This window comes from Simochromis diagramma, unplaced genomic scaffold (genome assembly GCF_900408965.1).
Source record: "Simochromis diagramma unplaced genomic scaffold, fSimDia1.1 OVJJ01000024.1, whole genome shotgun sequence".
Classification (NCBI taxonomy): Eukaryota; Metazoa; Chordata; class Actinopteri; order Cichliformes; family Cichlidae; genus Simochromis; species Simochromis diagramma.
Window position 1 is genome coordinate 2,475,846 of NW_024387332.1, and position 25,891 is coordinate 2,501,736.

At 44.0% G+C, this 25,891-nt stretch overlaps 1 protein-coding gene and 1 long non-coding RNA gene across 4 annotated transcripts in view; one reads left to right on the forward strand and one right to left on the reverse strand.

The window, feature by feature from the left end:
* The window catches only part of brip1 (BRCA1 interacting protein C-terminal helicase 1), a 41,335-nt gene extending 23,591 nt beyond the window's left edge, over positions 1–17,744 (forward strand). For all 3 annotated transcript variants that reach the window (XM_040006397.1, XM_040006395.1, XM_040006396.1), the window contains exons 15-20: positions 3,318–3,480; positions 4,129–4,250; positions 14,627–14,739; positions 14,819–14,901; positions 15,007–15,324; positions 16,761–17,744. In XM_040006397.1, coding sequence (XP_039862331.1) covers positions 3,318–3,480; positions 4,129–4,250; positions 14,627–14,739; positions 14,819–14,901; positions 15,007–15,324; positions 16,761–17,485 — 1,524 coding nt within the window. In that variant the 3' untranslated portion in view covers positions 17,486–17,744. The remainder of the gene's footprint in view (positions 1–3,317; positions 3,481–4,128; positions 4,251–14,626; positions 14,740–14,818; positions 14,902–15,006; positions 15,325–16,760) is intronic.
* Positions 17,745–20,263: 2,519 nt separating this feature from the next.
* Positions 20,264–25,577, reverse strand: LOC120718078. Its single transcript, XR_005692366.1, has 2 exons — positions 23,116–25,577; positions 20,264–22,329 (listed from the first exon to the last, which is right to left on the reverse strand). It is a non-coding gene; the product is annotated as an uncharacterized LOC120718078 (long non-coding RNA).
* Positions 25,578–25,891: the final 314 nt, after the last annotated feature.

Sequence of the window (25,891 nt, forward strand, 5' to 3'; positions counted from 1 at the left end):
ATGGCTGTTTTGTTTAGTGGTAGATCAGCCTAAAGTACATAACCTGAATTATTCATCTCTCGCTTAAGACTGCACTGCAAAGCAATTGCAGGGCAAACAGTTTGCTGAGTTGAAGATGCACGTAAGGGGGTCCTTGTTGATGTAACGCTGCATATTTAGTGAGTGAGTCATGTTTTATTGATGCAAACATTCTGACCTCGCTTGCTTTAGTAGGCACCAACCTGATGAAATCTTTCCCACGCTTCGTTTGATCGGTGTGGGGCCGTCACACTGGATTGCAAAAATATATCAGCGCTCCCCTGCTGTCCCATTTGCTTCTGTTGTTTTCCTCAGTACTGCACAAAACCCAAAAAGTAAACTTCTGTGCTGTTTGAGGTCTGCTGGTTTGTGGTGTTTTGGCTGCAACACAGGTGAACGCAATAGGTTTACAAGTGTGCAAATATCCTCTGCATTCCTCCCATCCGAAGGTCTCACCTGCAGCTAGCTCAGGATCGACAGTTTGACACTATTAACCCATTAAGAAGTTTTCTGCTGACTATGAGAAGAACTTTTATTTGACCCTTCTAACACATTTCCACGCCAGTGAAGCCTCTTTCTGGTTGTGAAGCCATGCTTATTCAAGGATGTAATCTGCACAGGACCAACACGAGTGGGGCTTGGATGAGGGCTTTTAGATCAATGTGCCTCCCCGGAGAGCTGCTGACTTTTTGCGCTAACAATAGTACAGCAACAGTGATTTTTATTGCAGAGGAGGTTTGAATACATCAGCTCTCTGCCAAGTTAAAGTCGAGAGAAGAAATCCAAGCAGTGTGAGGACACAGGAGCAAACATAATTGCTTTTCTTGTTGCAAGGTTGTTTTGGACTTCGAAGGTGTATTAATATTTCACAGTGTGGTACCTTGCACAGGGTACAGATTGACACTGTCTGAAGATGGTGGGTTACTTATTTGCAGATATACAGTTAGGTCCATAAATATTTGGACTAATTTTGGTTCTGTGCACCACACAATGAAATTTAAATGAAACAACTTTCAGCTTTAATTCAGTGGGTTGAACAGAAAGAGGAACTAAAGCAGTTGGACAAATTAAAACTGAAAAGGAAATGTTCATTTCTAATACTTGGCTGACGACAGTCTGCTGCCAGTGACAGCCTGAAGTCTTGAACTCGTGGACGTCACCAGATGCTGGTTTCCTCCTTTTGGATGCAGCGGCTTTCAGTTGCTGTTGCTTTGTAGGCCGGTCTGTCCAAAGTTTAGTCTTCAACAAGTATAATGCAGGTTCAGTTGGGCTAATATCAGGGACTGACTTGACCATTCAAGGATATTCCTCTTCCAGCAGGTCAGCTGCTGATCGGAAGGTTGGTGGTTCAATCCCTGGCTCCCCCAGTTTGCATGCCAAATATCCTTGGGCAAGATACTTACCCCAACTAGCTCTCCGATGCATCCTTCGGAGTATGAATGCGTTTGAATAATAGTTAGAAAGCACTCACAGTATAGATAATAGTGCTTGTGTGAATGGGTGTGTATGGGGTGAATGTGGCGTGTTGTATAGAGCGCTTTGAGTACTCCAGGAGAGTAGAAAAGCGCTATAAAAGAATCAGTACATTTACTTTTTTCTTGCCATCATTCTGTTAGAGGTTGATCTTAGTTTACTCTGTCCAACAATGATTTTCCAGAACTGTGCTGGTCTTTTAGATGTTTTTTTTTTTTAGCCAAGTCCAATCTAGCCTTTCTATTCTTGAGGATTATGAGTGGCTAACAGCCTGAACCCTGCGTATTTACTTTCACGCAGTCTTCTCTTTATGTTAGGCTTGAATATCGATACGCTGACCTCCTGGACAGTGTTGTAACTGGCTGTTGTGAAGAGATGGAAATGATTCTGCGATCATACACTGCTATTATGTTCCATGGACTTCCAGGTGTTTTTGCATTGCTGAGTTCACCAGTACTTTCTTTCTTTCTCTGGATGTACCAAACTGAAGATTTTGCCACTTCTAATATTGTGCCACTTTCTCGGATGTTTGTTTTCTATTTTCGCAGCATAAGGATGGCTTGTTTCACCTGCATGGAGCGCTCCTTTGACCACATGTTTTCTGTCCACAGTAAAATTTTCCAAATGCAAGCACCACACCTCAGATCAACTCCAGGCCTTTTGTCTGCTTAATTGATAATGACATAACGAAGGAATTGCCCACACCTGCCTGTGAAATACGGTTGTATAAGGACTGAATGGCCCGTAGCAATGGGCCAGGCACCCCATACTCCCAGAGCACCCCCCACAGGACTCCCCGAGGGACACGGTCGAATGCCTTCTCCAAGTCCACAAAGCACATGTAGACTGGTTGGGCAAACTCCCATGCACCCTCGAGTATCCTCGAGAGGATAAAGAGCTGGTCCAGTGTTCCGCGACCAGGACGAAAACCGCATTGTTCCTCCTGTATCCGAGGTTCGACCAACAGACGAACTCTCCTCTCCAGCACCCTGGCATAGACTTTCCCAGGGAGGCTGAGGAGTGTGATTCCCCGTTGCAAGAGCTTGGTTTGCATAGCCGGTAATAAGTCGGACTCGTTCCTGGTGGGTGATGGGCTCTGCCAGGGCTGCCCTTTGTCGCCGATTCTGTTCATAATTTTTATGGACAGAATTTCTAGGCATAGCCAAGAGGTGGAAGGCTTTCACTTTGGTGGTCTCAGGATCTCTTCTCTGCTTTTCGCAGATGATGTGGTCCTGTTGGCTTCATCGGGTGATGGCCTCCAGCTCGCCTTGGAACGGTTTGCAGCCGAGTGTAAAGCAGTGGGAATGAGAATCAGCACCTCCAAATCTGAGGCCATGGTCCTCAGCCGGAAAAGGGTGGAGTGCCCACTCCGGGTCAGAGATGAGACCCTGCCCCAAGTGGAGGAGTTTAAGTATTCGGGGTCTTGTTCACGAGTGATGGGAGAAGGGAGCCGGAGATCGACAGACGAATTGGTGCAGCGGCTGCAGTGATGCGGACGCTGTACCGGTCTGTTGTGATGAAGGGAGAGCTGAGTGTAAAAGCGAAGCTCTCAATTTACCGACCTACGTCCCTACCCTCACCTATGGTCACGAGCTGTGGGTAGTGATCGCAAATACAAGCGGTGGAAATGGGTTTCCTCTGAAGGGTGGCTGGCCTCTCCCTTAGAGATAGGGTGAGAGGTTCAGCCATTCGGGAGGGGCTCAGAGCAGAGCCGCTGCTCCTCCACATCGAAAGGAGTCAGTGAGGTGGTTCGGAAGAAGATGGATGGATGGACATTCTGTTTGCTAAAATCCTCTGTGGTGATGTATTTCCTGTTTTCTAATCAGATGCTGGATAAACTGAGAGACCGATGGACCAAAACTGGTCTCTGGGACAAGCTAGAGCAACAGAAAACGGTGATCACAGAGCCCCGTGGTGGTGGAGGCAAGGGAGACTTTGATGAGCTGCTTCACACGTACTACAGTGTCATCAAATACTCTGAAGAAAAAGGTGAGACTGATACACATTGTTATGCTGACTCTGGAACAGCTGCTGTTTACTAGTGATTCAATGTGCATCATTTACAGTTGAGTAATCCAGAATTCAGCAGGTTATTGTTATTGTCACAAAGTTTGTGTACCTCTGTTAGAAGCAATCTTAATAAGAAACTGGTCAATGACCAATGACACACTCTTTGGAAAGGGGGCTTGTCAATGGCTGTGATTTAATATTATTCTTATACGAGGATCTATAAGCTCATTAAGGTTATCTTAATGACCTTGTAGTACCATATCACCCCATTAGAGCACTTCGCTCTCACACTGCAGGCCTACTTGTTGTTCCTAGAGTATTTAAAAGTAGAATGGGAGGCAGAGGGGGTCATATGATTGTTGGGGATTTCTCTGCTTTCTTTGTTACATCTGTGTTTAGAATTACAGCCATTTTTATTCACAGACTCTGACTTTTAGAGGCTAAAAAAGTAAATGACAGAAATTGTTTTACTATCCAAAAACTTGGATAATGAATCCTTCAAATGGATGCTAGATCTGCCCAGCATCCATTTGAATGAGTCATACCACTCGAACATAGTTGCGTACCACATACACGCCTTCTCCCACTTCATGTTCACGGCTCATGGCGTGTGTTTGTTTGATACAGATGGTGCACTGCTGATTGCTGTGTGTAGGGGTAAAGTGAGCGAAGGGCTTGATTTTACGGACGACAACGCCAGGGCAGTAGTCGCCGTTGGAATTCCCTTCCCCAACATTAAAGACCTCCAGGTAAGTAGAATCCCAACAACAAGCTGTGGGGCGTGTGCTTCAGGGCTGCAGGAACTCAGGCTATAAAAATGTTGTAAGATTTCAATGTTATAAAATCCAAAATGTGAATCATTTTTACATAATTAGGCAAAACATGAAGTGTGATGTGATAGAAATCATTTTTTTAAAAAAGTGTTAGACATGTAACAGTATATGTAACATCTGCAGCTCTCCACCTGTTTATCACTGACACAGCGTCATCCACCTTTAACGGTGCCTGTGCAAAACCTGTTGTTGTAAAGAAAGGGTGGCTTTGGCAGCACAGTGTAGGTTGGGCCTGTTTAGTTTGTAAGCATCTCCTTCTTTGCTTTTCAGTTTTTTCTCTTTGCCTCTGGTATTGAACACTTTGAACACGATAACTCACAGACATGAACGTGCACGCTCACACAAACACACACCAAATAAGAGCATCCCTTTTAGGTGATCCATGAAAAAGAATCCCAAAGCGATGTTGCCGTGTCTGGCCTGTCCTTAGCAGATAAAGTTGACCTTTAAGTTTGAGTCCCTTCCTCCCCTCCTGCCTCCCACTTTCCTCCCCTTGACTCCTTCTGATCCTGCTGTCAGAGCACAATGAAGCTTTCACTAACCTTTTCTGTCAGGGTAGAAAGATGTGTGGCTGATTGAGGCTTCCTCGGTCCTTTCACCTTTGCTTTTCACCTCAGCTGTCAGTTTCACCTCTGTCAGCTCTCAGGGCATGTCTTCAATTTTGCTGATTTTTCTTTATTTGTTTGATTTTTGGGGGGTGTTCTTGGTTTTAGCGTTGAAGAAGTGGGTCCAAGAGTTGTCCAAGCTCCCAGTTCACAGTTTTGTGCCAGTGTTAGTGTGAGAGGAGGTTTGGACCCCTGCAGTTATTGTCTGCAAAGCACTGCCAACTTTTCCGAACTGTGCGCCCCAGCACTTTGTGATCCTGCTCTGATTGGCTCTGTGTGGCTGAGTCGTTCTGGCTCTTTTGTACAGTTTTGCTGTGGTTTGGTTTTTGGTTGTACTGAATTATATGGTGTTATTTATTCATTCGGCTGACAAATTTATGGAATAAATACAATAAAAGCCGACTCACAGTATGTTGAAAGCGATGTTTCTGTGTAACAGACGGGAAACAGGAACATAACACCGGGGGGAGGATTGAGGAAGCTAAAGCTAGTTAAGGGGGACGTGGAGCTGACCAAGCATGAAGATGCTGCATTTCTAATGACACACTGTGCATCCACAGCCTTTGTTTATTTGCAACATGCGCAGAGCTCCACAGACAGATCGCTGCTGCGTGATCAGGTGGCCTGCTGACACTCCTGCTTCTGACCGTGACTGTCCTTCATTTTTGCCTCCTTAGTTACACAACAAGAACACAGTTGTTAGCGTAGTTTTCCCCAGTGTCAGAACTGTAGTCACGTTAGACCCATCTATATCACTTATGTTTATACCAGCATTGCTAGCTTCCATTGTAGCAGAAGGAGCTAGTTCATTTTTATTAGTCTCAGCTTTATACAGCAATGTGACACAATGCATTTGGATGCAGTCTGACAGAAGTCATAAAAATGTAATTTATATTTGAAAAGACTGGCTGTCAAACGTTCTGTTTACTGTGGACTGAATCTGTTGGAATCCATAACGGTCTGCTTGTTTTCATCATCACTTTAAAACCTGACTTTCACGTTGTCTTTCCATCTTTTTTGTACTGCACTGTAGTCGTGTTTCCGTCCTCTTCTTATCTTCTCTTTCAGCCACAGAGGCAGCCCCCAGAGAAGCCCTGGGAGCTCTAAAGGTCTCTGAGCTAACCCCATTACACTGTTGAGAGGAAGAGGACATTGACACTAATGACTCTGAGCCTATGTAGCTAGCTCCCATAACATGCTAAACTAGCACAAAGACCTCTGTCAGACACATAACAGCTGCTTTAAGGGACAGAAAAGTTCAAACAAACAAAAGTTATAATAATGTAGCCATTAACAGATCAGTCACTATTTGTAGATATGACAAAATAAAGTTTTCATGGGGTTCTGTGCAGAATACTTTCTGTATGAAGCACCTTGATTCTTTATTTTTCAGCCATTCTGTTGTAGATTTGCTGATGTGCTCGATATCATTGTCCAGTTTGTATGACCCTATTTTGCCCAAGCTTTCTCTATTAGGTCCAGTGGCTGCTAAACGAGCCCAAATCATTATCCCATTGCCACCGTGCTGACAGTTTGGTTTTTGTCAAACGTGGCGCTTTGCATCTGTCAAAAGGCCGTTGTTCCAGAAGTCACGAGGTTTGCAAACCTAAGCTGAGCTGCTACGTGCTGTCTCCTGACAGTTCTTAGTGTACTCTGGTAAACGTTTACATTTTACATGCTAATTGAGGCCCGTAGAGTCTGAGATGTTGCTCTGAACATCAGGTGGACCTTATGATGAATTTGCTGGTACATCCACTCCTGGGAAGATTGTAGCATTGTGAGAACACACGGCTCAGTACTCCAGACCAGCACGCAGCCAAAGCTGTTACAGAACTTACCTGTAGTTGTACTAATGTTGTTTCTGAAACAGCTACAAAGAAGCGTGATCTTTGTCATGGTGCAGTTCTGCTCATTACACAGAGTGTGTGTCCTGAAGCCAGCCTCTTCTGTCCCCGGTCATAGCGACCCAATACACAGATGCACTGATAATTCTGACGTGTAGATGACGATCGAATAAGTGCCTCACGAGCTGATCATGTGACCTCTTCTTTCTCATATTAAAACGTTTTCTTTACTCACTGATTTTCCTGCCTTTAATTCCCAGGAGTAATGCTGCTTTCTCCCAGCAGTCTTAGTGTGTCTGGGTTTGTCTACACCTTTCATGTATTAGCACGCTATCACGTTTACTCCGCATGTCTCACAGTGACATTCCTTTAATGCATACAGGCTCACACACACATATGTGACATATCCTTACATAGTCACTTCCATGCACTAGTGCTAACCTGTGCATTCTCCTGAGAGCACAAATGGACCCAGACACATTAACGCATTCATTCTGCTGTTATACGACAGCACCCCATTGCTAGGATAAGAGGTGTAAGCCCTGTTCTCTCCATTTAAACTACTCCAGCGCTCTCGATGCCTGCGCGGCCTGCATTCCCAGACAGGCATAACCTGTAGACACTGGAGCACGTAGCATTTTACTGGCCTGTTGTGTTATTGTGACAAAGATCAAAGGTTGAACTTGAAAAGTCCTCTGCAGAGAAAGCCTTGCCAAAGGTGGTATTACATTTATGTTGAGTTTTCCAATGGCATGTTTTTACAGTGAACAGTCACGTCCTGCGTGAGTAAGTCAAACAATAAGTAGGTTTAACAAGCAATAAAAAGACACTTACAACTGATAAGGCATCTCTCTCAGTTTAATGAAGAACACAGCCAACCTTTGTGGTTGCCCTTTATTAGAGACATGAGAGCATTTGCCTGTAAGCTTTTAAAACGAATGGATAACGGGGATTTTAGCAGAATGTTGGAGAGTTCATGGAACTCCTCAAGAATAGGTGCTGATGGATGCTCCAGGCACGCTCAAGCCACTGTACATGTGGCTTTGTCATCAGTAGCTGAAGTACTTCTACATAACACATGAGTATCCTTCGTTTAATCCTCGTTCTTCTTTTGTTAGTGCATTCTCGTGATATTATTCAGTAGTGTCTAAAACTCTGTTTATTCTCTCAGAGAAACAACACCAACCAACTTTCTGTGTTGTTAAAGGTCCTAAGTAATCCACACAGGTTGAAGATGATTTATCATCTACAAAAGGATGAACCATTTCAACATAAACGCTAAAGTTTACACTCTAAAAGATTTGCATGGTTGCACGTTACAGACGCATGTGTTTAAGGTTGAGACAGCTTTGTGTTTTAGCATGTTGTTGTTAGCTGAAGGTGTTATCGTAATGTATGCAGTTGCCCTTCTGTTACTGTTAACTCTGTTAGCACATTTAAAAAGAGCCTGGAAAAGTCCTGGGAGCGCGGCTGAAGTGTGATAGCTGCACCTACGCACAGCTGGTCCAGCTTTGACACACAGCATGCAGTCCTGGGGGTGGATAGATAGTCAGCCCCCCCTGAAACCTCCAACCCTGCAGCAGCTCGGGGTTTGCTGTCTGCTTTGCGTTTTGTGCAGCTCAGCGAACCCACACCCACCTGTCCGCACCCCACAATCGAATTTAGGATATTCTTCTAAATATGTTTTTTAGGGTAATATCACTGAGGAGCTGTCTCCAGGTCCAACATACTGTCACTTTCTTTTTTTTTTTCCCAATATGTCATTGTGATGTCATTAGCTAGAGTAGCTTCCTTTCACCCAATTTTTTTACTAAATACATATCCGCACCTCAAAAACATGTTTCTTCAATTACATTGCAGCTCGCCAATTCCACCCTCACGCGTCTGCTACTCCTTGTAGGTGCCGTGCGTGTCCTTTAATCCAAGCAGCTTTGAGATCTGGTAATCAAAGGTGGTAATCGTGGCTAAATCAAGACTGACTTAAGACAAAGACCAAAATGAAATTTAAAGAGGACTCGAGACCTTTAGTTAATGCTTAGACTAGAGTCGAGCTGATTTTTACCAAGAAAACTCGTGAAACAAAGACGACTTTGAAGCAGAAGTTCAGCTTCTACATTCTTTTTGATGTGGTTTACCATTCACTGCCAACTTGAACTTAAGCGTCAGATCAGCAAGCTTCAACCTTACGCTCAGTCCCGCAGCCTGACTTTACTAGTATGGGCTCAAACTGGTCATAAATATTTTAGCGCGGTTAACTCGCGCCGCCGTCCAGCCCCACGCATGGGGCGATCCTTGCTAACGGAGATTTGCCTCGTTGATGCGGTTATGGCTTTAATGCCATTTTAACGAGATTAACGCTGACAGCACTAAAATATTTTGTACTTGTAAATCAAATGCGTAGTTGTGAGTTTGTGAGTAGTTTTGTAACCTTGTAAACCAAAATATCTGAAAGTTTTATGTTTGTGCATCTTTAGATGAGAATTTGTTCGTGAGAATGTTTTTGTTAAGGTCTGCTTACAGACACGAAGCAAACAACGACGTGTAAAACTGCACTCGCACACCGTGGCTGTGTGACTTTCAACTTACAAGTACAAATTTTGACCCAATTTTTCTTCCTTTCAGCTGATTGGCCAATGTCATGTCAGTCACAAATGTAACAATCCAATCAGAGAACAGATGGGTTTGGCTGTCAGTGACTGATACTGAGCTTCAGGTCCTGGAAGGGGAAATGCCCTTTTACATGCCGGCGTTTTCCTTCATCAGCACAAGGAAAACATTCTGTGTGTGTCCGAGTTTGGTGAATTGTTGTCGCAGGTTTACGTGCTCACACAGGGACCTCCGGAGCCTTTTCAGCGGCTCTGTGGACCTCGGGGGGGAGCATTGTTGTGGAAATGACACACTCTTCACTTAGGGGTGCAACGATACACAAAATTCACGGTTCGGTTCGGTTCGATACTTTGGTGTCACGGTTCGATATTTTTTCGATACAAAAAAATGTTCATGCCTTTTTAATTTGTCATTTATTAAAATTATAAATATATATTTTAACTCAAAAGTACAGTTTTTAAATTTAACCCTAACCCTTGTGCGTGTTTTTTATTTTGACAGCGAATGCGCACCTGCGGACCACTTATGTGCAGCCCTGGTTATTTAGCTCCTCATATTGCAGCCACAGAAATTCTTTTGTCCATGAAACCATAAAGCTGCACTTTCTTTTTGCCTTATAGTCTGATTTGTCATAACTTCTCCGTTTTGTGGTAAGCTTTTCTTTGGCTGTCACTTCTTCACCCTGACCTGTCTTATTTGGCTCAGCAGAACTAAAATATATATGCTGCTGGTTTTACACACGCACTCACATAAGCTCAGCGATTCTCTGCGCGATCAACCTCTCACATGTTTAAGCTGCGGGAGATTTCACTTGTCATGTTTGCATAGTAAGCTAACGATTAATAAGACGATGTCAGAGGAATTGGTGCACAAATTATCATCACTCACAGATCAGTGCTGTCGCTCTCTATACACAGTTCGCACGATTGCAAAGTGAAAGCAAAAAAACAAGCGCAAATTCAAACGCGACTTCAATATGTCACATATTGACAGTGGCTCACCGATGCCAATGACATAATTACCCAGCTACATTTCTGAAAGAATGCAAAAGCATTGACATATATTTTTCCTTCCTACAATAGCCCGACGGGCAGGGAAGAGATAGATTTTGGTAGCCCGACTGAAAAAATCGCTAGCTCCGGGACGTCGGGCTAGCGATATTGCAAGCCCTGTATCTGATTGAGGAATCACTCATCTTTGGAAAAGAGAGTTTATTACAGAGAAATGTCTCTTTCCAAAATAAAAGCTATACTATCCGCTTCTTCTGGGCTATATTCTCAGCAGCATAAGGAGAATCATGTGCTAACAGCTGTCTAAATGACTCGGCTAAAGTTAGTAGCATGCTTGTTGTTTTTGTCTTTGCACTAGGATGATGTCGGCGTAAATGTGCAGTCATATTCGTTGTGTTCCCACTAGTGCTTTCAGGTTAATCTCGTTGAAATGACCTTAACGCCACAACACGGCAAATCTCCGTTAACGAGCTACCGCCGATCGCCCCGTGTGTGGGGCTAGACTGCCAACACGTTAACGAGCTAACTGCGCTAACACACTAGTTCCCACCCATGTAATTGAGCATTGCATGGCACATCCAACATACTGTTTTACTTTAGTCCATGACGCGCTTACCTTCAGGGTCATACGTCACATGAAAACCAAAATAATTCCAAACGCCAGATCTGAATGAGGGTGGGGGAGGTCCATCTTGCAAGGAGAGCTTAACTTCTGTCTTGCTAGCTTGCCCTGCGCTCTTCCTTCTGACTATGCTGTCTGTGTTGAGCGCTCAGTGGATCTGCGCTCGACAGTGCAGCCTAGGCGGAGTAGTCGAACACAGATTCACTGAGCGCTCAACACAGACAGCATCGTCAGAAGGAAAGTTGATCAAATAAATTACAAATGTTGTATTGTTCGATACATATGCGTACCGAACCGAAAGCACTGTATCGAACGGTTCAATATCGATACGAATATCGTTGCACCCCTATCTTCACTAGTTGTGATAGTTACAAAGCTTTCTTCGTTATGAATGAGCGATACGTTTTTATTGAACGTTTGAAGATAATACAACACAAACTCTTGTAGAGGACATAAAGACAGAGATACATGCTTTGGAACGACAAGGATCAGGTGCATCTAGTACACGACAGAGCACAGCGGCCAGCGCAACAAGTTTTGGATCCTTAGCTCTTAGTTAGCGGTGAGCGCGTCTGTTGCGAAAGGGCCTTTATGCTGCACAGTGTGACTCGCAGCAGTGGTCCCGGGTCAGCCCTGACTGTGTGTCAAAGTAATAATGGTATTTCAACTTTATCCTTTCAACAGCTACCGAAGGTTAAAGAACCTAGCTTGTATGACCGCTATGGGATATTCCTATAGAGGTCCTCCAGCTTCAAACTGCATTACCTGGAAATACAGTTTGAAGCTGGAGGACCTGAAGCTCAGTAAAGCACCCCACCGACAGCCAAACCCATCTGTTCTCTGATTGGATTGTTAAATTTGTGATTGACCAATCAGCTGAAAGCAAGAAAAATTCGTACTCGTAAGCTGAAACTCACACAGCATAAATGTATCTGTGAGCAGACCTTAACAAAAACAGTTTGTAACAAAGTCTCATCTGTGGATGCACAAACAACATTTTCTGATATTTTTGGTTACAAGGTTACAAAATATTTATGACCACAATTTGAGCCCATATACTAGTCATGGATATTTCCTTTGAGAGGAACAATTAAAGAATAAGTAGGTCTGTATGAAGCTCTAGTGTGAGCTGATCCATGAGCAGATTGGAGTGCGATAGCCTGATGTCCTAGTCTGATGTCCTGAGTGTGAGCACACACACACACGGACGCTGTCGGAGACGAGCCGCTCAGCTGTCAGCTCGGCCACATGTGGCAGATGAGGCGCTCAGCAATCTCAGTGACAGGCACAAGATGTCCCGGACTGCCAGGGGCGTGCACGCTGACACTGACGTGCATGCACACGCCCTGCGTAAAATGTAGCTCAAACAGATGCGAATCATGCCTAGTGGTCAAATATATGTTTTTAGGGATGAACAGGTTGCTGTAGAGGACAAGGCGAAAGCAAGCGAGCGATCTCTTGACATTTTAACTAATCCCTTCTAGCTTGTGGTTTCTTGCACATTTGTAAGATTTGCTAGCAGCCAGGATTGGCTTTTTCACATATGCAACCTGTCATGTCAGATTGGACGATGACATGGGACAGACCAGGGATGTGATGGCTGGAACACTGAAACGGACTGTGATTGGATTTAGATGACACCACCGGCTCGAGGCTACCGGCCTTTCTCGGGCTCTAGAAGTAGATTCTTTAACTGCTTTGGTGTCTCACATGTTGGCAAACCTCTCACCGTGAACCCGGCAGCGTTTTCGAGACTTCCTGCGATACGGCCACACGGACGTCCCTCCTACTGAAAACCTCTGTTATTGTTTTAAATCTCTTGATAAGCGTCGGCTTGCAGTCTTCAACCTATAAAAACCTTTTTATTGGTTTTAGTGTGTTCCAAGGTAGCAGCAGGTGTTGCACGCATGTTTGCATGCTTGTTGGGTGAGGTGTGATTAGTCACAAACCAAGTTTAGGGTGACATTTAGGATTTCCTGTGACTCTGCTTGTTTGTTTACGCACACAAGCCCGGGAAGGCCACAGTGGCATTGCGTGATTGGCGTGAGGGAACAGCCCGTACCTGTCATGGCCCCGTGTTTGGTGGCTCTGGGCAAACACACGGTACCTGTCAAAAGCAGTTAGAGCCCCGTTCAGCAGCCTGCCCTGCACGGCATCCCGTCAGACGCCAGCTGAACTTTTCACTTGTCAATTCTGAAAGGTTAGCGCTAAAATCAGCAGCGACAGATGCAAATGGATGGATGCTTTCCTGGCATTTCTGCGCAGGGATGCTTCATGTCGCCTCGACCACCTTGTCTGCCCCCTCCTACCTCCGCTCTACTCTGTCATGGCCTCTCGTTAGCCCCTCTGTTACCCTTTCAGAATACATCTGTCTGTGCAGACGGGCAATACCTCACCACTTCAGGCTTCAAGCTTACTCATATTTCGGGGGAAGGTTTACCCAGTTGATGTTCTCCTTCATAGTCTGTTTTAATTCAATTTGTTCTTAATTATTAACTGTGCATGAATCCTTGTTACCAAAGGTGTTGCCATATGTATGGCAGGGTATTATGTTTGGCTGTAGTCAAATCAGAAACCCTTTCGTGACCAAGCTGTGATTTATAACCCAGATATGTAGTTAGTTTTGTAAAGGAATGATCATTTCAGACATCCAGTAAAAACAAAAATCTAGACATTTTCAGTTCACAGCTCCTCCACACACATCGTAAACTCCCTGACTTTGTACTCTGGGTCTGAAGAAACCAGCCGTTTGTAGCTTGTTGTTTTTATTTGTTACCATTCTTTATATTTTTGGGTGTTTTAAAAACTGAATCAGTAAAATGAATATGGGGCAAAAAAATCAAAACAAAGAGCAACAATAACCAAAATTTGATGCAAATTGCTGCCATCATGGATCATAGACCTCCAACTCCATACTTTGCTGGTTGCATCTCAGTCTTTCTCTGTTGAGCGTCCCGGGACACTCAACAGAGACACCTGCCACACCACCGGCGACTGAAAGACGAGCCGTCTTCACTCGTTTTCAGTTTAGTTTGAGGAGCCCTCTGATTTTTTACTCCAAATATTTTTATTGAGTTATTATGAATACAGTTTACGAAAAGAAAAGAAAAAAGGGAAACACAAAAACTGGTTACATTGAATAGAAAAAAGCTTCTCATGTTAGAACATAAGTAAAGGAAAACAAACCAAACAAACAAAAAAGCACAACTGCGATTAATACGAACACACCCTTCCCTTATAAACCCCACAGAAGTTAGCTGCAGCACCACTGAGCTTCATTAACAAGCCCTCGACGGACCCGTATGGAGTCATTTTGATTCATTAACTCGAGCTGTGCTGACTTCTTACCCCCGACTCTTACCTCAGTCTGATTTTGGTGAACTCTGCCGTTGAGCCCTGGGCTGGCCGGGAATTGAACCCGACACTCACTGCCTAAAGCCATGTGACTATCGTGTTGCCCTGATGTTTTGCTTTCACTGCTTCTTGTTTTTCATTTTAGCCTCGATGAAATGTTTTTGTATTTTTTATACCTGTTGTTTGTAAATATTCTCCATCAACACAAGTGACTTACAGACATTTAAAAGTTGTTCTGTTTGTGTTTCAGGTGGAACTGAAGATGAAGTACAATGACCTGCACTCTAAGTCCAGAGGTCTTCTCCCAGGCAGTCGCTGGTATGAGATTCAGGCCTACAGAGCCCTGAACCAGGCCCTGGGGAGGTAAACCTCTGCAGCTGCTTCAGATTTAAAACTGAGCCCTTTGCACTTTTAAATGAAAACTCCAAACTTGATTTTACAGGTGCATTCGCCACAGGAATGACTGGGGAGCTCTAATTCTGGTGGATGATCGGTACAGGAATAATCCTAATAAGTACATCACAGGTACTCTGCACTAGTCATCCACCCAGTTTTACCACTAGATGGCACTGGTTATCCACTGCAAGATGTTTGCTAGCACTTGTCTCTGTTGTGTGTCTGTAATCTCAGGTCTGTCTAAATGGGTCCGCCAGCTTGTGCAGCATCACAGCACCTTCAGCGATGCAATGCAGTCTTTGGTTGCATTCTCTCAGGTGCAGAAGAAGATGGATGGGGCTCCTGCTGACAGGCAGGCCATCAGCTCTACTGTCTCGTCTCCCAGCAGCCACCTAGCAGCCGCTGCAGAGGGACATAGTCTGCCTGAGGCTTCAGAACCTCAGATACCTATCTCAAGTGTCAGACTACCTGAACCCCAGCAGCACTCAAGCCCCTCAGCCGACCTCATTTGTTCCCATACACAGTTGAAAGCTGAACAGAAAGAAAAAGCAGGTGAGATTGATGGATCTGTTGAGAGACGAATTTTCGGGAAGATCAATATCTCTTTAAAGTCTTATTGAAGGACCTAAAAAATACAGCAGGTATAGATCTCGGTTCATCAAAGCTGGGCTCTGTCCTCTCTGTTAAGGCCTGTCCAATAATGCTGCCTTGAATGGTACCGAGAGGTTTACATGAGCAGTAACGACGAAGTAACTGAGGGCCAAGTAGCAATGGAGGCACCCACAGTGTTTCCACCCTTTTCTTGTGCATATCATCCTCTTCTTTCTTCTTCTGCACTTGGGAAAATGTTTGAAACAGTCCTGATTTTTCTTGATTTGTTTATTTTTGTCTGTGCCCCGATACTTTGCCACCAGTGACATGAAGATGTATTCCAGCTCAGGACTTATTTTTCATTAAAAATGTCAAAAACCTTCAAAGAATCACAAAAGTTATTATGTGGATTTTTAAAGGGATCTGCTAAATCAGTGGCAAAGCTTTACGTTATCAGACCTGACTGTGGTGTGCTGCATTGTGTAAAAGCATACTAAATTTGACCAATAGGCTGTACAGCAGTAAGAACACGTGCCAATCAAATTCATGTTGCTTTAATGCGTCTCTTTTACCGGCACTTACGACGCCTTTAAAAAGATCAGTGAAGTAGCCGTGATGTCCGTGGACTCTCATGCATATGTAGAAAAAAACACGGAGAAGGGGCTTCGTTACCGTACAGGCAGCAGACGCGTACCGAACCGTGGCTATAGAGCTCACTTGTGTTTCAAATTGTGTAAATAAAGGTCAGAAAATAGAGAGATTTCTACCGCTTTCAGACGTCTTTTTCCTTCAGCAGATGTGTGGAAGGAGGTAATGTTAGATTTGCACGGTGTGAGGCCAAGTCCAACTTAATTTTTCATGAATCGTGACCTTTTATGCACAGACGCTTTTGAAAGACGGGGATCAAAAGGTGCGTATCGTTTTTGTCAAGGGTGTGCCGGAGCATGACATCACGCGGAGGAAATACGCCGAGGTGACGTGTTTGCACATCGCCTTGGCGACGCCCATTGTCTTTGGGGTCATGACGAGGTTGAGCTGTTAGTCTGTTTGAGTTCAGTGTGGTGGATAGAGTGGTAGAGGAGCAGTAGCCCCCCCAACCCATCATAGTTGGGAGTGGACGTTGGGGGCGGGGGCCATGGGATCAGTTGAGTGGCTTGCCTCATTACTGTAAGGTCTTTTGCATGCCTGAGTGGCGCTGGAGCGAGCTGATGAGCAGATGTTGGACTGTTGCTTTTAATTAAATCCTCTTAACCTTTGTTCGGGCTCTATTGAGCGTATGCTGACCTCCTAGCACACACTGCTGACAGTCTCAAAACCTTGTCAGTATAAACGTGCGTTCTGTCAGTTTCGAGCTGCTTGTGAATGTTAAATTATGTCATTTTCTTTCCATGATGCAGACCAGTTGAAGAAGCAGCACCGTCCCTCAGAAGAGCCTCTCCCACTTCAAAAAAGAGCAGCGCTGCCTCTGTTCTCCATTTTCACCTCCAGCCCCACCAACCACACCTTCAGGAAGCCCATTTTTAAAAGAAGTGCACCGAGTAGTCCTGGCCAGGAAACGTCCAATTGTTGTGACGACAAAGAAAACCAGCAGATCGCCTCTGCATCACTGAAGACTAATGGTTCAGCCAGAGGAGACCAAACCAGTCTGGCTCCAGAGCCCGCTCCAGTAACGGCCCCGCCCAGCTGTGAAAACGAACCACCTGCAGCAGGCAGTTCAGACGAAGACGAAAAGGACCAGACTGTGTTTTTTACTCCAGAACTTTTTGAGGGTGAAGGAGATGAAGGCGGTGCACAGGAGGAGACGAAGGCAGAGTCACTTCCAGAGTCGGTCCAAGGAGCAACGAGCACAGCCTCGGTGACCGAAGAGCTCCTCAGCTCTGAGCAGACCCACGTGCCAGGGCTCGCCTCAGCTCTGGATGGACAGAGTGCTGTTTCAGTCAGTGAGCAGAGCGCAGGACTGTCGCAGGGGAAGGAAGAAGTCAGAGGACAGAAGCAGTATGAGGAGGGAGAGGGTAGACAGAGAGGCAGCAGGCTGTCCAGGTCCAGACAGAACGTTTCCTCCACTCAAACAGGTCTAACTACTGCTCAGCAAGACGAGGCAGAAGGTCCTACACTACAATAAACATTCAAAACATGGAAACCAGATTCATGTTAAAATCAGCTGAGGTGCAATAGAAAGCCCTACATTCAGTTCATCATTTAGTCCTGTTTAATGATGTGTTTGTAGATTATGGGTGAGGAAGGGGAATCTTTTAGATGTCTGAGTGAACCAAAGACGGGCCTTTTTCAGTCTCATTTACAACCATGTAATTATTTGTTGTGCAGTAAGTACAAATATTTGCATAAACTTTGTTAGTTCACAATAAAATTGTTCATCTCTATTCCTGTGGTGATTTTGTGACAATTTCTTTTAGTTTGATGTTTTTGTGTCTGTTTCAAACAGATATGAGTCTTACGCCACTGGCAGCAGGTAGGTTGTGTGTTTATCATAGCTGAGTAAAGCTGTGTTATTTGAAATAAAAACATAAACAGCTGTCAGTTTGTCACTAATTTGAACTTAAACTAATATTAATGTCAATAGTTGTCCTCTTCAACATGGCTGAGCAGCCATCAGTCCAGGCAGGCGAGTCAGAGTCATGTCAGCTCACGAGCGACGTAGAAACCAGTTTGATCTCAACTGGGCCAGATCAGCAAAACTAACAGCCACAAGGTTTCGCCTTTGCAGCGCCATGTTGGACCCCTGCTGGCGTCAGAACTGTTAAGCCTTCATGGCGTGGATCCAGCAAGGCGCTGAAAACTGCTCTCGGAGATTTTACAAACATGCCGACTGCACAGCCTCGGCGTCTCTTGTTCCACGGTTCGTTCCTGCGGCGCTGCCATTTGAGTCCAGTGGACTTAATGTTATGTTAAGAAAACACTTTCAGATGATTTGAGCTTCGTAACGTGGCGCCTTATCCTGCTGAACGCAGCCACAAAAGCTGGTTACGCTGTAGTCGTAAAGGGATGGATGTGGTCTGCAAAAGCACTCAGATAAGCTGTGGTATTTAAACGATGCTCAATTTGTACTAACGGGCCCAAAGTGTATCCTCTACACCTTAAACCACAACCAACCTGAACCACTGACACAAGGCACAATGGATCCATGTTGTAAAGTCTGAGCCCACCATCCGGATGATGCATCAACACATCATTTGTAGCCTCAGACTCCTTTCCTTAGCTGGCAGGAGTAACAGCTGCTGTGTTCAGAGATGCTCTTCTGCATATTGTAGTTTTTTAAATCTTTGTGATTCAAGCAGATTCTCTACAGATAGAAATAGTTTTTAGACGTCTGCACATCTGTGTAGTGCTGGTATCACCACAGTAGTGACCAGAACACAATTTATTGAAAAAATGGAGTAATTAATAACTTCATCTACGGAAAACAATCTACTGGACTGAAGTGACAAGTCAGCATGGCCACCAGGCCCAGGGCTGCTCGACGTCCCTGCCAAAACATCCAAACCGCTCATCCAGATGAGGCTGGCATTGTCCCACTTTTCCGGCATCGCGCACTATTCAACAACAGCAAGTACAGCCGGTAACGTTCAGAAGGACGTCGATAAAGAGTGAATTTGTTGTCCCATCCCTGCTGTGGTTCACTAGTTATTGACACGATCATTTCCATAGATTTGATTTCACTTCTGTGTGACTGACTCGCAGTTTGACGGTAACTCCTGCCGTCATCCTTCGGTTGTAGAGGAACAATTGGTATTTGTGGCTCGTGCGTGTGCATAGCAGACTGTGTGTAATCAGTGTAAAGGTCAGACTTGAGTGTTTGTGTCAAAAGAGGGCATGTCGTTTAATCAAACCAATGCTAAATACAGAATCATCAAACGGGCCGAGTTGAAAGGAGACAGAACGATGACATTAAACATGATTACGCTGATGTGATTCGTCTCATTACGGGATGAGCTTCACCAATGTGTGATTTGCACAGACGAGCAGAGTCGACAAGTGTTCCATTAAAGCCTTTCTTTGCTCGTCAGCTGCCTACCCAAGACCCTTGTACATGTAATCGTGCATGACCACTCGTTAACATAATCAAAACTCGGAGCGCGGAGAGGCCGGCGAATGTGTGTTAAAAGCACTTAATAGGGAACCCGCATTACAGGAAGGCCCAGTAATGGCTGTGGATGACTGTGTTCTTTGCCATTAACCTAATTCAGCCTTTTCCATAACCAAGTCATTAAAGTTACACTATAAAACATTTTTATTTAAGAGACACACACTGGAGCCAAAGTCACAAATTGGAAGTGCAACAGAAAAAAACAGTAATTTTACAGATTTTTGCTGCTTGCCTAAATTCAATTTTGGTGCTGGAGATGGTCTGTGCCATCAGAGGTTTTCAATAACGTGCTCTTTCTGCTCGTTCCACACTTTTTTTAATTATTGTGATGGTGAAGCAAACTGCAAACAGTCATTACCCCCAGTTTGGACTCTGCTTTTAAATTAAGCATAACATTTTTTGATGAAGCTCATAGCAGCGCTGGGTACGGTCACCCTGCTGAGGGTCTTCACGGGACGCTCTGAGCGCTTCTTCACTCGCCCTCCCTGAGCTCTTTTCCTCTTTCTGTCCCATTGTCATCAGGTGCTTGTTTGTATGGGATCGTGTGAGCTTTCTTTTTAATACTGCAGCAACGTGCTTTAGAAGTTAAAGCGCCTTGTCGCGACTGCTGCCAGCAAAGGGTGGGTAGGCTGTCAGGAGTCATGTAGAACATTAATGTCCTCAGAGAAGTGATGCATGTAAGATTTAGCTCTGCACTGCCTGGATAGGTGAAGGAACCAATGAAAAAGCATAAAATCCCATTATTAAGGAACAAATGTGATCTAATAACTCAGATACCAAGTCCCATACATCAAATACGTCCGAAAAGTTATTTATTAAGAAATACATCTAAAAGAACAATTATAACCTGTTAGATGATCAATGCTGAGCTAACTTTTTGGTCATCTGGTTTCACACCAGGTGAGAGAAAGTGGAACTAAATGCTTGTTTTCAAACGCTCAGGGACTTCATGCCAGAGCTCCTTACGTTCCCTTGTTGAGCCACTGATCTCAAAGCTCTGGATGTGTGTTCAAAGCAAAGCTTGGGTGAAGTCAAATCACTTTATTTAGATAGCATGTAGTTCTTTCTTCCATAAGGTGTAAATAGAGCATAAAATATCTCAATATCAAAAACAGAAACTGAAAAACACAAAGTAAAGGCACAGAACTCCAAGCAGACGCTGCCTGTTTGTGCTTTTTATTTCGCCTCACTCGTGCGCCTGTGAGAAAGACGAGCGCTCAGACTCGGTAAAGCCATCAATGCCAACAGTCTCATTTTTATAGTGCAGTTCATGTTGTTGTTTTTTCCTTGAATTTAGCAACAGAGCCCCTTCATCTATCGACACGCTGCTTGGCTCTCCTGCATGTCACATTTTGTCTGCAGTTTGTCGGATTCAGAATTTCAGGTTTTTGTCCAAATGTTTGCCCTGCTGAAGACAACTGTGGGTATTTAATGTGGGCTTTTTGCATCATATGACTGGAGCGGGCAGCAAGAAGGTCCTGAGTTTGATTCCACCACCTGCCACGGCCTTTCTGTGCATGTTCTCCCCGAGTCTGTGTGGTTCTCTCCAGCTACTCTGGCTTCCTCCCACAGACTAAAGACATGCAGTTAGTGGTCGTTCTAAACTTCCCTTAGGTGTGAATCTGAGTGCGAATGGTTGTCCGTCCGTCTCTGTGTGTTAGCCCTGCGACAGACTGGAGGCCAGGCGTACCCTGCCTCTCGCCCTGTGGTAGCATTCGGCCCTTCTGTGTGCACCACTGTGCTTAAACCATACAGATATTTGTTACCTCCCACCACCAGTTTAGTACCAGGTTTGCAGGTCAAATGCTTGCATGGGCTTTTTAGTCTTTGCTTGCATTTCAAGAATTTTAGTCTTACTGAATAAATAAGGAAAAAAGGAAATGATCAGGAAACATTTGTGTTGTGTCGCCTCTGTTAAGTTTTTTATTCAGATTTCTTACAAAAAAGATCCGAGTTACAAGCAGACCGTTGTCTTGTTCACTTTGTTGTTCACAGTGTAGAGAGCATGCCGGAGCAGGCTGGATGTCGTCAACAGGAAGGCGAGTCAGAGTGAAAGCACTCTGTCTCTGTCTCGTCCTCCAAACGTAACGCATCGATATCTTTGACTCGTACGTGTGTGTCGAATCACAGTGAGACATTTTTCTACTCAGGTTGGGATTTTGTTTCTACTGTAAAGAGATTAAAACGTGGTGCAGGGAGCTTAACTCAACCCAGGGCAGAAATAAGGATGTTCATTCAGCTTTCTTTACTTTGTGCCTAATAAACAAACCACAGAGACACCAAACCTTTTGTTTTCCAGTTTCAGGGCGTATTGCTTCGAGTTTTCTGTCCTGTTGCTCTGATACTTGCGTGCATGTTTTCCTTTTATGACCTTCTCATATTGTTTGCACTTACTCCAGTTACAGCTGTGGGGGAACAGCCAACATCCTTTGCTGTGCTGTGTGCTGGATCTCCTTCTTGGAGGTGTTGTGTAATCCTCCCCACTGTTTCATGTAACACCTGTATAGCTGCAATGCTTCCTGTCAGTCAGGCAGGTGCAACAGCTTGTTAAGGTCTGCAAACACTCTCTTGTAACGGCAAACTATTTTACATATTTGGATGTGTGCAGGTGCCCCCCCCCCCGAAATGAAAATGACATGATGATTCTGTCTTTTTATCTTCTCCTTGATCTACAAAAAATATACAGTTAATAAAAACAACTTAATTCAGCACTTTTGCCTCACAGCAAGAAGGTCGTGAGTCTGACTCCTCCTCCTGGCCGGGATCTTTCTGTGTGGGGTCTCTCCAGGTACTCCAGCTTCCTCCCACAGACCAAAGACTTGCACTTAGTGGAGAGTCCAGGGTGTACCCCACCTCTCGCTCTATGGTGGATGGGAAATTGTCATATCTGAGATTTTTTTTTATTTGTTACAAAAAGGATGAATGAAAAGCTTTTAAATGTGGTGATTCCATCACTTCTGTCAAGGGTTGCAACAAATGTCTAGTTAGCAGTGGTAAGTTTTAGCTGCATTCAGCAGGGATGAGCTTGTTGTTTGTGCGCTGTGCTTGCCTTGATTTGGTTCAGATTTCTGTGAACTACGGCACAAACAGTCGATTTTGCCATCATGTTGCATTTAAACTCTGATGTCAGACCAGTCAAACCACAGCAGATGTCTCGCTGTGCAAGCTTTTGCTGAGCTTCCACAAACTCCATAACCAGAAACATAATTTATCACCTTGCAGTAAGTTTGCAATCAAATGGGAGGCAGTGTTTGAGCCCTGTGAGTGTGGCGTCCACCTACAGTAAAAGTTGTTGTGATTTCTTCATGAGCCTTAAAGTCGACACAGATTTTATGTTTCACACAAGCACAGAGAAAGGACGGTTTCTCACCGGTGAGTCATATCAGCACATTTCACATCCTGTGTGAGATTCAGTGCTTTGTGCTGTTATCATAACCAGAACTAATCAACTGCATGGCCAGATTAGATATTTGTAACCTTATTCCCTAAAAGCTGGAATGGTGAAAAGCTCCTCACATCCTTCATGTTTTGAAACAATTTAAATTTGATAACTAGCTAAATCCTGGCAGAAGTAAAGCTGTGGATGCATGACAAAGCGTTGGATTAATAGTCAGAACTTTAAAACAACAATAAAGTTTTCTACTCACATCATCACCAGAGACACAAATCTGAGCTTCTTAGGACTCGAGTATTCAGTGTGTGAAAAGGAGCTACTTCCTGTGGCTCGTGGTGGTTTCTGAGAAATTCCTCTTTAGTTTCAGTTTGTTCACCGCAGATGCAGAATATGAGTCGAGCCCTTTGTTTCTTTATTTCGGTCTTAATTTAGGCGCAGTACAGCACGCTTTGTATATCAGAGCATCTATGTTTTCACAGGAGGTGGATACATCCTGCTGCACTGACGTCTGTGTGCAGCACAACTTTGACTTTCAGCTGTCTGAAAGTGCGAGCTGCAGACTTAAGCTTGCAGTGTAAATCGTTCAGCGGTGAATGCCCTGCAGACTGCTCTGCAGGCCGACTCAGCAGTAGTTTAACTGGTGGGTTGAAAGTAAACGCACATCTTTACACGTCCCCTCTGATTTAGTTCAGATTTCCTGTGAACATGTCAACACTCTGTTTTCTCCCCTCTAAAGTCAGCACGGTTACATGATTTGCCCATTCTCATTCATACAGCATATAATGCTGTCCCTGAGGACCACTCTGTCACCAGGCTTCTGGAGTGCAAAAGCTACTTCTCTAGAGATGCACCACCACAGGGATGTGGTTCGAGATCAGGCACATCTCCCAGTTCTTAACACACATTATTTTTACAGGATGATGCTAGATCTGTTTGTTTGTATGTGTTCTAATGAAGCAGGCAGGTGGACTGACTGTGTGACTGAATTATGACTGTTAAAAGCAGAGTATGAACGGCCTCCACTAACACTGTGAGAAAACCCTGGAGTTATTGTAGACTAGGATATGTCCTTCAGCGTGCACATCACACAGATACATTTGTGTGACTTGATTCAGTTCCACAATATCAGTAAAATTAGAAACAGCCCACTTCAGAGTCACGCTGTAAAGCTGGTTCTTGGCTGGACAATCGTTCTTTTTACTATCAGGTCACTTTAATAGCCTGTGAGACGTGGAAAACATCATGTGGCCCAACATCAATGGCCAAGACTATCCTGCAGGTCTCTTACCGGGACCAGGCCACCAATGAAGAAGTCCACCTCTGGACTGCCACACATCGCCCTTGTAACAAGGCGGCCCTGTCCTCGTCCTTACACCCCTCCATGACTGAGAGTGACTGAGCGGCATATGCGCTCTGGAAGTCACATTCTACACCAACAAACGCACCAACTGCCCAAGATCACCATCACGTGCACGACGCAAACCAGGCTGCTCCTGCACGACAAGGTGGAGGACTTTCAAATGCGCCGACAGAGATCTGCCACCCAATGCGCCGAACAGTGCAGGAGAATCTACGTTTAAGTCTAAAAGCTCCCTGAAAACCCTAAAGATGATCCAGAACACTACAGTCAGAGTATTGACTGGGACTACATATTAGTTTATTTAATTTAATTTAAAATGCTTCTCAATCTTGAATAATCAGGACCTGCTATATCTGAAAGACCCCATAAACCTTATTAATACTAACACAGCTCTTTGCTCTCCGACTTCAGGCTCACCCGTGGTTCCTTTTCTAAAGTAGAGCTGGAGGCAGATACTTGAGCTACTTCTCTACTTTAAAGACTGGAGTTAAACCCGTCAGCTGTCTGCTAATTTTAGATGCTCTACAGGCGAATTCTTCTTTCTGATATATGATGTCTTTTGCTTCTGCGTGTTAGGGACTTACTATGCCAATATGTTTATATTAGCAGAGCAGCAGCAGTGTAGCAAGTCATGCCCCTCACCCCTATCCACACAGACACACAAAGATCATTTTATTGGACAGTTTTCCTTTCAGTTTCCTGAAAGGAAAACAACGCAGTGAGAGATCCATATTTAAATGTGCTGCAAATTCAGTGTTATGGTGACAGTCTGCACAGCGCTGTTATTTAATAAGAAAATAATCTGGGTAGTGACAGCATTGTTGTTTGACTTGTACCACCAAGTGAACACCGAGTGAACACTGCTGTTGCAGGAGCTCAGTTTTAATCAATGAGCACGCCCACTCCCTGTAATCTGTAACAGCTCACAGCATGTCTTGGTTTTATGTCCTGACTATATTAGACATTCAAAAGCTTTTTTAATTTATTTACTGGCACACTGTGCCACTGTATTCTTTTGTGTTTTTGTGGCCACATTTTAGAATCTTATACAAAGTTTCATATGTACAGCGATAACAAGTTTATTAGACCACAGTAAATGTAGAGTTAATGCACAGCTACCCTAAATATTAATAAGTTTTTCTTCTATGTGCAAGCTCTTTCATCAAAATCTGTTAATGCTCAAATATGATCATTATTGTTATCCATACATTTTCAGATGATGCTACATTACAGGTATTTACTTGCATCCTTGAACAGAGAAAAGTGTCTCAGTGCCTTAAAGTTATGCTTGATTCATTTCTGACGTTTCAAAGAACACTGTGATCAAATTTGGGTATAAAAATGTGATTTCGGTTTATTTGCTTAATAACAATAAAGGTTTTAGTTTTAAATAAGTTTATACTTTTGATGTTTTTTTCTTTTTATAAACTGTTTTTTAATAAATGTGACAGGTTCTGTATGTGCAGTTTTTGGTAACACGTTTATAACCACACAGAATTACACATTAAATATTAGTTAGTACTTAACTCATCATTTATTTAAAGCGTTGCTCCTTCCTTGTATGTCATTTATAAAAAAAACAATCTAAATGTTCAGTCCTGTGTAAAAGGCTCATATATAACATGTTTAATGAAAGTAAAACAATTTTCCTCGAAGTATAAAAATGTTA